Below are 11571 nucleotides of genomic sequence, written 5' to 3' on the forward strand. Positions count from 1 at the left end.
AGGAATAAATCTTAAAGTATTCATAAACATCCAATAACTCAACATCTGAGATTTATCCTCGTATTGAAAGAAAATATTTTACAGTACATTGAATTGAATTGAATTGAATTGAATTGAATCGTAGTTGAAAAAAAAAATTGAATTGTGAATACCTAAAAAATTTTATAAATACCTTACCGTTGCACCCCGAAGGCTTGAAATACTTTGTTGTGCTCCACCTTAAAGTAGTTTTTGACCAAGACTGCTCCATCTCAGAGTTACACTATTTCAAAAGGTCCAAATAATTTTGACTAAAGTGGTTTTGATCAAAACAACAATAAAATAGAAAATAAAAGAATAGTTTGAATATCATATTACAAGCAAGATGCTGTTTTAATATTTTTTATATAAGACGAATATTTTTTAACAATATGAATAATTAGGTAGCAAAATTTAATTTGTCCAAAGTAAAAAAAACAAAAAACAAAGTAGAGGTTGTTGATGAGTATTAATGATATTTTGGCCATGTTTTGATTGACATTGCTCCTCACAATTTTAATTTATTATTAAATAAATTATTGGGATGATTAAATTGGTATAATTTAATGATAAATTGGCAAAATTAAAATATTATTATGACTGATAGATTTATTAAATATTGTAAATTTGGTAATATTTACAAAATGACATACGATGTATTCTTTGGTGATAATCCAAACTCAGGCTGGCTGTTTGGGAAATCTGTTATTTAGTGATTTATTTTAGGGCTGGTCTGGGCTACTTTTTAGTTTTTACACGCCAAATTCCCCTTGAATCCCAAAGGATCGATCGATCGATCGATCTGCTGTGACCGGGCAGTTGATCATCCTCGCGATCGATCGATCTCTAGATCGTCGTCGTTTCTGGGCATCAATCGATCCGCTGTCTTTGGAACCCTAATTCGGTTCGTCTCTGCTCTCCATGCATACATGTTTTTTGTTTTTTCTTTTCTGTCCCTTTGCTATTAATTTTGTTCGATTCTCCTGGAGCAGGGAAGGGTAGCTGGGGAGGGAGGGAGGGAGGGAGAGAGAGATGGTGCTATCGCAAAAGCTACACGAGGCCTTCAAGGGGACGGTGGAGCGGATCACGGGGCCGCGTACTGTCTCAGCCTTAAAGGAGAAGGGCGTTCTCAGCGTATCCGAATTCGTCGTCGCTGGCGACAATCTCGTTGCGAAATGCCCTACCTGGTCTTGGTTGGTTATCTCCCCCTTTCTCCGTGTGCCTACTTTCGTATTTTCTCTCTTCTACCTATCTGAATTGCGGTTTTCTTTCATGATTTCATGTAGGGAGGCTGGCGAGCCGAGCAAAAGGAAGACATACCTGCCTGCAGACAAGCAGTATCTCATAACGAGAAACGGTATCATTTTTCCTTTTTGCTTCCTCTAAAGTTGTCAAAGATCCTTCCTTGCCTTCTGGCCATTAGATGGGGTTCTTGCATAGTAAAGATGACATATTGCTATCTTCAGATGAGATGCTAACTAGACTCCTCGTGTTTTGCAGTGCCTTGTCTACGGAGGGCTAGTTCGGTGGAAGAAGAATATGATGCTGCTGGAGGAGAGTTTCTTCTTGGTGATGATGATGATGATGATAATGATGGTTGGTTGGCAACTCATGGGATGCCAAAAGGTTAGAAAATTTTGAATTTCCTGTGTTAGACCATCTATTTAATAACTTGGGCTTTGGAAACTATTAGGGACCAGGAGTGCTGATGAAGAAGTTTTACCTTCCATGGAATCTCTAGACATCCGAAAAGATGTGGCTATCAAGTCTATCCCCTCTTATTTTGGTGGTGAAGAGGAGGAAGACATACCTGATATGGCTGATTACGAGGATTCAGAAAACCTTATAGAGGCAGATCCTGTAAGTGCTTATTTTCTTATGCTATATTTTTTATGCCATCTTGTTATAAATTTTTCTTACAAACCTTAGGTTTAGGGATGACAATTTTTCCCGCGGGTTTGGATACCTGCGGGGAAAATCCGAAATGGGGCGGGTTCAGGGAGGCATTATCGGATTCGGGTTCAGGGGTTTTTTAAAATCCCCGGTGGGTATGACTTATGAGGATGCTATACCCATCCCTGCATCCGCTCTGATATCCCCAATAATAATAATTATTATTATTAAAATAATCCCCGGGGACGAGGATCTGCCCCCATCCCCGCCCCATTGTCATCTCTGTGGCGGGGATGGGGATGGGGATTTAATCCCCATGAGTTCGGGGACGGGGATTCCCCGATTAGGTAGAGACGGGGATGGGGACAGGGATGAGGTGGAGATTTACTTTGGGGACGGGGATGACAAACTCGTCCCTGCCCCGTCCCATTGCCATCCCTACTTAGGTTAACGAGACTGTTAGTTTCATGTTTTGTTTGGTTTAAGGGTATAAGTGGAATGACATTCAATGGGTTGCATTGGTAGTGACCATGATCCATCGCATTGAATGTCATTCCATTTAATTCTATAGTGATGTTCCGTATCTCTAAACAAGACCTTTAAGTGTAAAGTGAATGCCCATAATGAAAAGTTGGATATTTACTTTGCTTCATGCATACAATTGTTCATCTACCAAGATCCGGGATTACAACTTATTGTCTGTTTAGAATCTTATATAGTCTATATAAGTTAAATTCATCTCTTTTATTGCCTTCTAAATTAGTAGAGTTAATGCTAGTAGTTTGGTTGCTTTGTAGTTTTTGCTGGTTATATCTAGTCTGGAAGTTGCTAAAGAAGATGAGAGGCTCCTATTAGTTGATCATTTCTTATTTGCTGAGAACTTGAGAATCAAGATGTTGCTCTGTCCCTGTTATTGTTGGCCTCAGTTGTTTGAGTGCCAAATGATCTACTTTTTTCATTTGCCAGTGCTGTACTTATTCACACACTGCCAAATCAGTTATTTCTAGGAAGGTTTGTCAGCTGTAAAAATAGTAATTCTGTGAGTAAAAAGAATCTTTCTTTTTTAAAAAAGAAATCATTGACAGGATGAAGTTATCCATTTTTGGGGACCTTATATTGGATTTATTTTGGCGAAATAACAATCAGCATTGTTCTAATTTGATGGTAATTTTTGTGAACATCCATGTAGGAAAACATAACATGGCTGTGATGTTTCCTTCAGTTAGGGTGATTATTTGTTAAACTGTCAATAAATTGCTATTGATCTATTCATTGAAAGGCTGAAAACACTGATTTAGATTACCTTTTGCCAGTCTAGGAGTGTCGTCAACTAGCTAGACCCTGCCATAGTATTTATCAATGAAGATCATGTTGACTGTTTGGTTGAAAAAAAATAATTAAAATTGATGCTTTTGGATGCACAAACAGAGCAAAATAGGGTTCTTTTAAGTGATCTGTAGTGTACTTGCTGTTGTGATGACTGCCTTTTGAGAATAATATAACCCTAAAAGCTTCTCTCCACCTTTAAGATATATCTCTGGATGTTATTGTTTTGTTCAATTAAATGCAGGCCACCCTCCAGTCAAAGTATTTGGTTGCAACTGAACCAGAGGATGATAACATTCTTCGGACCCGAACATATGATATTAGTATCACGTAAGTTATTCAGTGGATAGGTTGTCGCTCCTTTGTACACAACTGATGTTTGTTTGTTTTTTTATTATTGCATGTTGACTTCTTTTTATTATAACCATTTTAATGTTTGGCAAGTATATCTAATAAACAAGTGTAACTCCCAAATGCACCATACATATTAAATATTATTTCCTAGTCTCCGTATTTTTGTTTGAAGATTGTAATTAAGATTCACCAACATTTTTATGTTAAATGTTTTTGACCTAACAGACGACAATTAGGAAGGACTAGTGTATGAGTACCCAACATGAATATGGGATCCAGGTGTCCAGTATTAGGTTTTCTATACTTTTTTTCCATGTGGTTAATAGGTGTTTCATGCCCAAATTGAAACTGTCAGACTGGAATTTCTGGCTTCAGTATTTTGGAGTTTGGTAATTATCAGAATCCTGGTATCAAGGCCCTATTTAATGATACAAAGATAAAATGGCATAACATTATTTATCTGCATGAGCAGCCAAAAAGGAAAAAGTGAAATGAATCTGATGATACAGAAGTATACCATTTTCCCTGCTTATTGTTTGTTTGTTCTCTTGATGGAGTTTTCTTTCTTTGTGGGGAATGATTGTTGAGCTTATACATTCTTTGTTGTTCCAGGTATGACAAATATTACCAAACTCCTCGCGTATGGCTAACAGGATATGATGAGGTTGTTCCCTTACAATTGTGTTTTTTTTTCATGCAGTGTGAAAAAAAGTATTTGTAGCAAAGCAGAAGTTTGGATTTGGTTTTGGCATCTACGTTAGACATTTGATGAATTTAATAGTGTATTTTTCATTGTTTCATTACTGACATTAGCATCAACATTCTACTGTCACAATTTGATCTATAATGTGACCGCTATTAATATCTATGTTCAATCACATAATAATTACTGGAGATCCATATTGGTGACATTTTTTGATTTATTCTTGAGAGATTTTGTAATTTGAATTGGGGTAATTTTGGAACTTAGTGGTATAGTCTTTGGAACTTTTTGTTTCACAGATATATATTCATTTATGTGGTTAAGTATGTAAGGTGAAATAATTTGTCGATTTAACTGATTCTAGTAAAAGAGTTTGTCATGGTTATCATTGCAATAATTTTTATTTTTTATTTTTATTTTTTGTGTGGTTATTCAGTGTGCTAGATCATTTTTGTTGAGTTTTTCTTCTTTGATAGTGATTGTAACCATATTTTCACTCTATTGTAGAAGAATATTGGTATTCAAATTTACTTATTAATCTTTTGTGGTATACACTAACTGTACCCTGGTATTAAATTACAGTCAAGGGCCCCTTTGCAGCCAGAACTAGTATTTGAAGATGTTAGCCAGGATCATGCACGGAAAACAGTAATGTCATACTCATATTTTATTGATTCTATGCATATCTATTATCTACTCTAATGAATAAACATTGTGTGAAATACATATAGCTAAAACCTTTTATTCCTTGGCGAGATTGTAGTTATAAGAGATTTGTTTTCAATAAAATTTCTTCTTGTGTTTATAATAGAGACAAATCCTGGAAATATTTACATTTCTACTATAAAATGGATGATAAGAATTGAATAGCTAACTTTATTGACCTGAGGAAAATAATAAGTTATGGCATGGGGAGCATAAGTAAAAGTGTAAAACAAGATGAAGGAAAAAGGAAACATGTGATTTCTTGTGAATCAATAATATCTTGTTACTAGTGTCTGCTCTTTTGTGCAACAATTACATTTGTTGACTTACGTAATGTGCTTCGTCACTAATCATACGAGATAGGGTAGAACCTTTGGGAGATAGTAGAGCCCAAACAATACATGTTGTAGTTTAAAAGAGGTACAATTGTAGAATTTTGAATGATTATATAGGATTTGTGCAAGTACTTGGTACCTATTAGTGAGATTGTCAAATCAAGGTTCATATTGTGAATCATTTTGCTAAATTATTGAACTATGAATCATAATATAGATACAAATTATAAAATAACAACAACAGCAATTAAGCCTTTATCTCACTAAGTGATGTCAAATTTTTTTATAAATATAAATTATAGAATGTCAAAAATATTTCTTCTCTTATTTGACATGATTTTATATCATAAAATACATAAATATGTAAAATATACAATAATTTGTTTAATATCATAATCTTAGTGGAGGAAAGGATTACAATGTATGACAAAAAAAATATGTAGGTTCATATGTTATATTTGAAGTTTTGATGATAATGGATAAATCATTGTCTTTTTCCATTGCATTATGAAATGAAATGACCAATATGACATTTCATGGCAGAATGCTCTAACTCATAGGAAATTCATTATCAATTTTCAGCTCCCACTTTTGATTTTGAGACATCCATAAAGTCAATGAGAAAAAAAAAAGAACTCTATCCCATGCTATGTAAAGAGTGGAATGAATGTGAATTTTGATGTGGCAAGACTTCTTAATGATTATTGGTTCTGCATTTATATTGATTTTGCTCTTAATGGTACACAATTTCTTCTTGATCAATATTGAGTGTCGACTTCACCTTGAAGTCAACCTTGTGTTTACATGGGGCAAGATCCTTCTAATTTGTAATTGTTGTCTTAATGAATATGGTTTTCCTTCGGTGTATTTACAAGTTTGTGATGGAGTGGGAAATAAAGGAGGGAGGAGCAAGATAAAAATTTCTTTAAGACCACTCTTACTAGGAGAGAGGTAGATTGGAGAGAAGGAAAGGGAGTAGAGGAGGGAGGAGGGAGAAGGGGAGAAGGGGAGAAGAGTGGTACCTAAAGTTGTGTGCTTGGATAAGGAGGTACAGAAGCAAATTAAAATCCTTATAATTATCCCTCTTCTCCATCCCAAGTTCGAAAGTTGATGGCTAATGGTGATTGATGGTGACCGACAATGTTCGTGGGTGATTTAGGATGGTTGGTTGTAGCTAGCAGTAGTCAACAGTTGATGGTTGGCGGTGGTACAATGAAGAGTGGTTCCAATAGTCTTTTATACCTCTTCATCACTTATACCTCGGTGGAAAGAAGGCCATGAGAGCCTTCCTCAGTCCTTCCTCAGTTTCCTTCTCTCCATTAGTTTGTGTCTCAACACATACTTTTCTTCTGTGTGTACCAACAAGCGCATTGGTATGGACCTTGGAAGTTGTTGCCAAAGTCCTAAGTTTCAAAATCATCTTTATTCAAATATGAGTGCTTGAGAACTCCCCTAGCTATCTTTTCTGGAAGAAAGAAAAGGTTACTATAATTGCAAATTGCAATCTTATTGTGTTCTTTTCATTGTTCTCAGAACAGATGTGGCATGTTGCTTCTTTTTAGTTAATTGCACTATTTTTTAATGGACATCTCTTTCCCAATGCTGTGTTCCTTGTCATGTTACTTCTCTAATTTTATTCTTGATTCGAGGACTTGGTTGTTTAACTTTCTTATATTGATTTTCTGGAAACTGACAGGTAACAATTGAAGATCATCCTCACTTGCCAGGGAAGCATGCATCTGTACATCCATGTCGTCATGGCGCAGTGATGAAAAAGATCATTGATGTCCTCATATCACGTGGAGTTGAACCAGAAGTTGATAAGTAATTTCCAAGAATAATAACCCCTATTAAAAACCTTTGGAAATCTATACCTATAATCTTCATTCATTTATCTGGACTTCTAAGATCCTCGCGACCAAACCTATATGAAGACTGAATCTTCTACTTAGCTACTGAAATTATTTGCACCACAAGCATTCTGTCAGTCTTTTCTGTAAAATGTTTTTCATCATTTTTAATTTTTGTTTTATGGTTTAACCATGGCAGACACCATGAGAGTTGTACTCTTTTATTACAAGGCAGGTTGTTGTAAAAGCCGAATACAGTAGTGTCTACTAATCTTCTCCCCCGTTTGATAGGTACCTCTTCTTGTTTCTGAAGTTCATTGCCTCTGTGGTTCCTACTATTGAATACGACTACACCATGGACTTTGATCTTGGCAGCTCCAGTCATTGATCAAAGGTAACTTTCTGGCTTGCCGATGCAATCTGGTGTGATAATACTGATGCATTTTCAATTGGCTGTTCTGGGTTAAGAAACATCAAGATTCTCATCGAGTTATATTTCTGGGTTTCTTAATGCAGTGGTCTGGTAAATGACAAAGTATGAAGGCAGACAGAAGTGCAAATGTCAACTTCTGGGCAAAATTTGGATCATTGTTTATGCTTGTGAACATGTGTGAAGCAATATGATACGGTTGCAGTCTTTTATTTGTTATAGTTATTGCCTTCTACAAGTCTGCACCTGGAGTAGAATCAAGTGTGGGAATGGGAATGCAGGTATGCGAGTGGGGGAGCTACGTTTATATTATTTAATGTAATATTGGAATATGGTCAAGCCAGTAAACATATAAAACAAGTGAAAGAAAATGTATTGACATGATGGCGATATTTGTATATAGTTAATGTTTTCAAGGTATCAATTTCATAATTTTAGTCTCCGTTGGATGTGGTGGGATTTCATTAGGCGGCAATTGATGCAGTGGTGTTTAAGGTAATTGAGGTAAGTCAAGTTTTATCTAAAATGAATTAAGTCGTTAAAATGATTGTTTAAGTTTGGCCAAAGTTTGGTTTGATTAAATGTCACTTAGTTTTTAATTTCTGATTGTTTGAAAATTTATAATTTTAAGCTTGTTTGATTAATTATTAATTTTGATAATATAAATTTATTTATTTTATCATGAATATAATTTTCAAGTTTTGTTTGTTAATATTGTTCATAAATTTTATTTGTGGCCATTATTTATAAGATTTTGTTACGAATAATTTGTAAAATTTATTCATAAGAGTAAAAGGTAATATTGTTCATTCCAAGGAGTCAATATCGTCAATTTTACGATAAGATATATATGTAAATTATGAGAGATGTTTTTGCTCTAGGGCAATAGTTCATTTGTATATAGGAGGTCAGACGTCCAATAAGATATTCTGTATATGTTGGAAATTGATTTTAAGATCTATTTGAGTAAGCAGTTCATTTGTATATAAGAGGTTAGATATATAACGAGATATTTTGTATTAGTTGGAAATTGATTTTAAAATCTATTTGAGTAAACATATATGTATATGTATAATTTTTATTCATGTGTGTGTTTATAACGGAGTTCTTATCATAAACATCAAATTTGATGGTCACATTTCGGTCATTTATAGTCTTAGGTGACATTTGGTTTAAGAGTTTGGGAAGGAAGGAATTGATTCATTTTTAAACTTTATATTTGGTTGATAGGAATGAAATTAAAATGTTGGAATTTAGTTTTGGAGGAAAATATCCTTAATATATTTGTTCAATTTTTCTTCTATTTCACTTTCTCTCTCTTTATTCTCTCTCATCATACTTTCTCTCTTCTGATTCTATTATTACACTTTTTCTCTCATCATCTTTCTGCCTCAATCTCTTCCATCATATACGTTCTCTTTTTTTCTCTCATCATGTTTTCTCTCTCATTACTTTCTTTCCTTATTTTTTTCTCATCACGCTTTCTCTCTCATCATATTTTCTTTCAATCTCTCCCATCATATAGTCTCTCTTCATTCTCTCTCATCATGTTTTCTCTCTCATTACTTTCTTTCCTTATTTTTTTCTCATCACGCTTTCTCTCTCATCATATTTTCTTTCAATCTCTCCCATCATATAGTCTCTCTTCATTCTCTCTCATCATGTTTTCTCTCTCATTACTTTCTTTCCTTATTTTTTTCTCATCACGCTTTCTCTCTCATCATATTTTCTTTCAATCTCTCCCATCATATACTCTCTCTTCATTCTCTCTCATCATGTTTTATCTCTCATCACACTCTCTTTCCTTATTTTTTTTCTCATCACACACTCTTTCTTATCATACTTTCTCTTTCCTCAATTCCTCCCATCACACTTTCTCTCTCATTATGTTTCTCTCCTATCACACTCTTTTTCCTCGTTTTTCTTCACATCACACTCTCTCTCATCATATTTTCTCTTCTCAGTCTCTCCCATCATACTTTCTCTCTCTTTATTCTCTCTCATTAAACTTTATCTCTCATTATATTTTCTCTCTACTCATCTGCTCTCTCTCATTGCACTCTCTTTCCTCATTTTCTCTCATCACACTTTTACTCTCTTCATTTTTTCCCATTACATTTTCTCTCTTATCATTCTCTCACATCATATTTTTCTCTCATATCTAATTTTTTCTCTTAATTTTCTCTAAAGGTAAAAAAGGAAATTTTATTTTATTTCGATAGAAAATATTCAACTAACCAAATATTATTTTTAAGAGTAATCTCCATTCTCATATTTATTTCCATTACACAATGCTATAATTCTCATTCTAATTCTTAGTAAATAACTAAACACCACCGTACATTTTATCTCAACCATGTAATATTGTCCGGCTGGGATCGAATTTTGAACAATTAACGATGAGAAAGCTTCCTTCCCAGGGATTTGGGTGCATTTTAGACACTTAAAAAAATGAGGATGAAAGAATAAATTAAAAGTATGAGAATGAAAGTTATTTGGATAGGAGAAGAGGTTGAGATCGGAAGGGGAGAGGAATATTTATAGAAATATTTTAAGATTTTTTTAAAAAAAATATATAATTAATTTTTATTTTTATTTTTATTTTTTACTAAAATAACCTTTAAATTAAAATATATGGTTTTTGATTTTATTTTTCGAGGATTCAACTTTTAAAATGGCATCTAATCTCGTCTTATCGTGTTTGGGTCGTTAGCCCTGACGCAGCATATATATGACCGTGCCTGGCCAATTCGACTCGTGGATCAGGCTAACCTAGCATAACACAACCCAAATCATCTTTACTCTGACGAGATTAATAATAATAATAATAAATATTGTTCGTCCATATTCTCTTCCAATGAGTTGGCTCACATCAAGCGGTGAGAGAGATTAATAAAGGGCAGGCCATGGTGATCGTTCATTCAACAGTTTCCAGATCCACAGATGGCTCCGTCTCGCCTCGTCTTCCTCCTCTCCACCCTCCTCCTCCTCCTCCCCTTCTTCCTCACCTCCGCCGACGAAGACGACCAGTGCGTCTACACTCTCTACGTCAGCACCGGCACCGTGATCAAGGCCGGCACCGACGCCACCATCGGACTCACGCTAGGCGACGAGGCAGGGCAGTCGTTCACGGTGAGAGACCTGCGCAAATGGGGCGGCCTCATGGGCGCCGACCACGACTACTTCGAGCTCGACGCCCTCGACGCCTTCAGCGGCCGAGGGCCCTGCGGCCTCCGCCTCCCCATCTGCCGCATCAACCTCACCTCCGACGGCGCCGGTCGTCACCACGGCTGGTACTGCGACTACCTCGAGGTGACCGCCACTGGGCCCCACCTTCCCTGTTCCCAGACCCTGTTCTACGTCCGCCAGTGGCTCGCCACCGACGCCCCGCCATACAGCCTCTACGCCACCGTCGACGGCTGCGATCAGCTCCAGGGAGCTCCTCGCCAGCCGGCCGATCAACGCCGCCTAGTCGTCGGAGATGGCGCCGCCGATGCTCGTGATTCTTCTTCTCTGTCTTCCTCCTCAACGCCTGTTGACTCCGCGTGATCACATAGCGAGAAGCATAATGCATCTGATAGAAAATAATAATCATGAAGAATTCTCCTGCTTTTCTGCTGTAAAATAAAGATCGATCCTGATCTATACAAAAAAAAAAAAAAAAAAAAAAAACAGAGTAAGGTGGTGAATAATTGAATATATATATTACTATTAAATGAGAAATTGAAATGATAGTTTTTTTCAGAAATAAGTATTTAAATTTCAAGGATTAGTCTAATAATTATAAATTTTAAAAAAAAATAATAACAAAATATTATGACAAAACTAATGGATGGAACGAATTATGAACAAAGGAAAACAAAATGAAAATTGAAAAATTTTCTTTATCGGTTATCTAAAATAATTTCTATTTATTTTATTAATGAAATAAAAAAAGAATTATTTACTTTTTATTTT

At 35.4% G+C, this 11571-nt stretch overlaps 2 protein-coding genes across 2 annotated transcripts; both read left to right on the forward strand.

Moving 5' to 3' along the window:
* Positions 1–678: 678 nt before the first annotated feature.
* Positions 679–8046, forward strand: LOC121975159 (autophagy-related protein 3-like). The gene is made up of 11 exons (XM_042526609.1): positions 679–922; positions 1011–1211; positions 1305–1375; positions 1519–1644; positions 1712–1878; positions 3482–3567; positions 4204–4255; positions 4877–4942; positions 7031–7158; positions 7476–7578; positions 7701–8046. The coding sequence occupies exons 2-10, from the start codon at positions 1051–1053 to the stop codon at positions 7570–7572; spliced, it is 954 nt and encodes a 317-aa protein (XP_042382543.1). The 5' UTR covers positions 679–922; positions 1011–1050; the 3' UTR covers positions 7573–7578; positions 7701–8046.
* A 2511-nt stretch (positions 8047–10557) lies between these two features.
* LOC121975160 (PLAT domain-containing protein 3-like) lies at positions 10558–11231 on the forward strand. The gene has a single exon (XM_042526610.1). It carries the CDS (start codon positions 10558–10560, stop codon positions 11161–11163), a length of 606 nt encoding a protein of 201 aa, XP_042382544.1. The 3' UTR covers positions 11164–11231.
* Positions 11232–11571: the final 340 nt, after the last annotated feature.

Source organism: Zingiber officinale, chromosome 4B (genome assembly GCF_018446385.1).
Source record: "Zingiber officinale cultivar Zhangliang chromosome 4B, Zo_v1.1, whole genome shotgun sequence".
Classification (NCBI taxonomy): domain Eukaryota; kingdom Viridiplantae; phylum Streptophyta; class Magnoliopsida; order Zingiberales; family Zingiberaceae; genus Zingiber; species Zingiber officinale.

What these genes read in the sequence shown, in the direction of transcription:
- LOC121975160 (XM_042526610.1), top strand. Translation starts at nt 10,558, where the DNA reads ATGGCTCCGTCTCGCCTCGTCTTCCTCCTCTCCACCCTCCTCCTCCTC.
- LOC121975159 (XM_042526609.1), top strand. Translation starts at nt 1,051, where the DNA reads ATGGTGCTATCGCAAAAGCTACACGAGGCCTTCAAGGGGACGGTGGAG. An exon ending in AACTCATGGGATGCCAAAAG is followed by an intron (nt 1,645 to 1,711) that starts GTTAGAAAATTT and finishes GGAAACTATTAG; the next exon opens with GGACCAGGAGTGCTGATGAA. An exon ending in AGGATCATGCACGGAAAACA is followed by an intron (nt 4,943 to 7,030) that starts GTAATGTCATAC and finishes GGAAACTGACAG; the next exon opens with GTAACAATTGAAGATCATCC.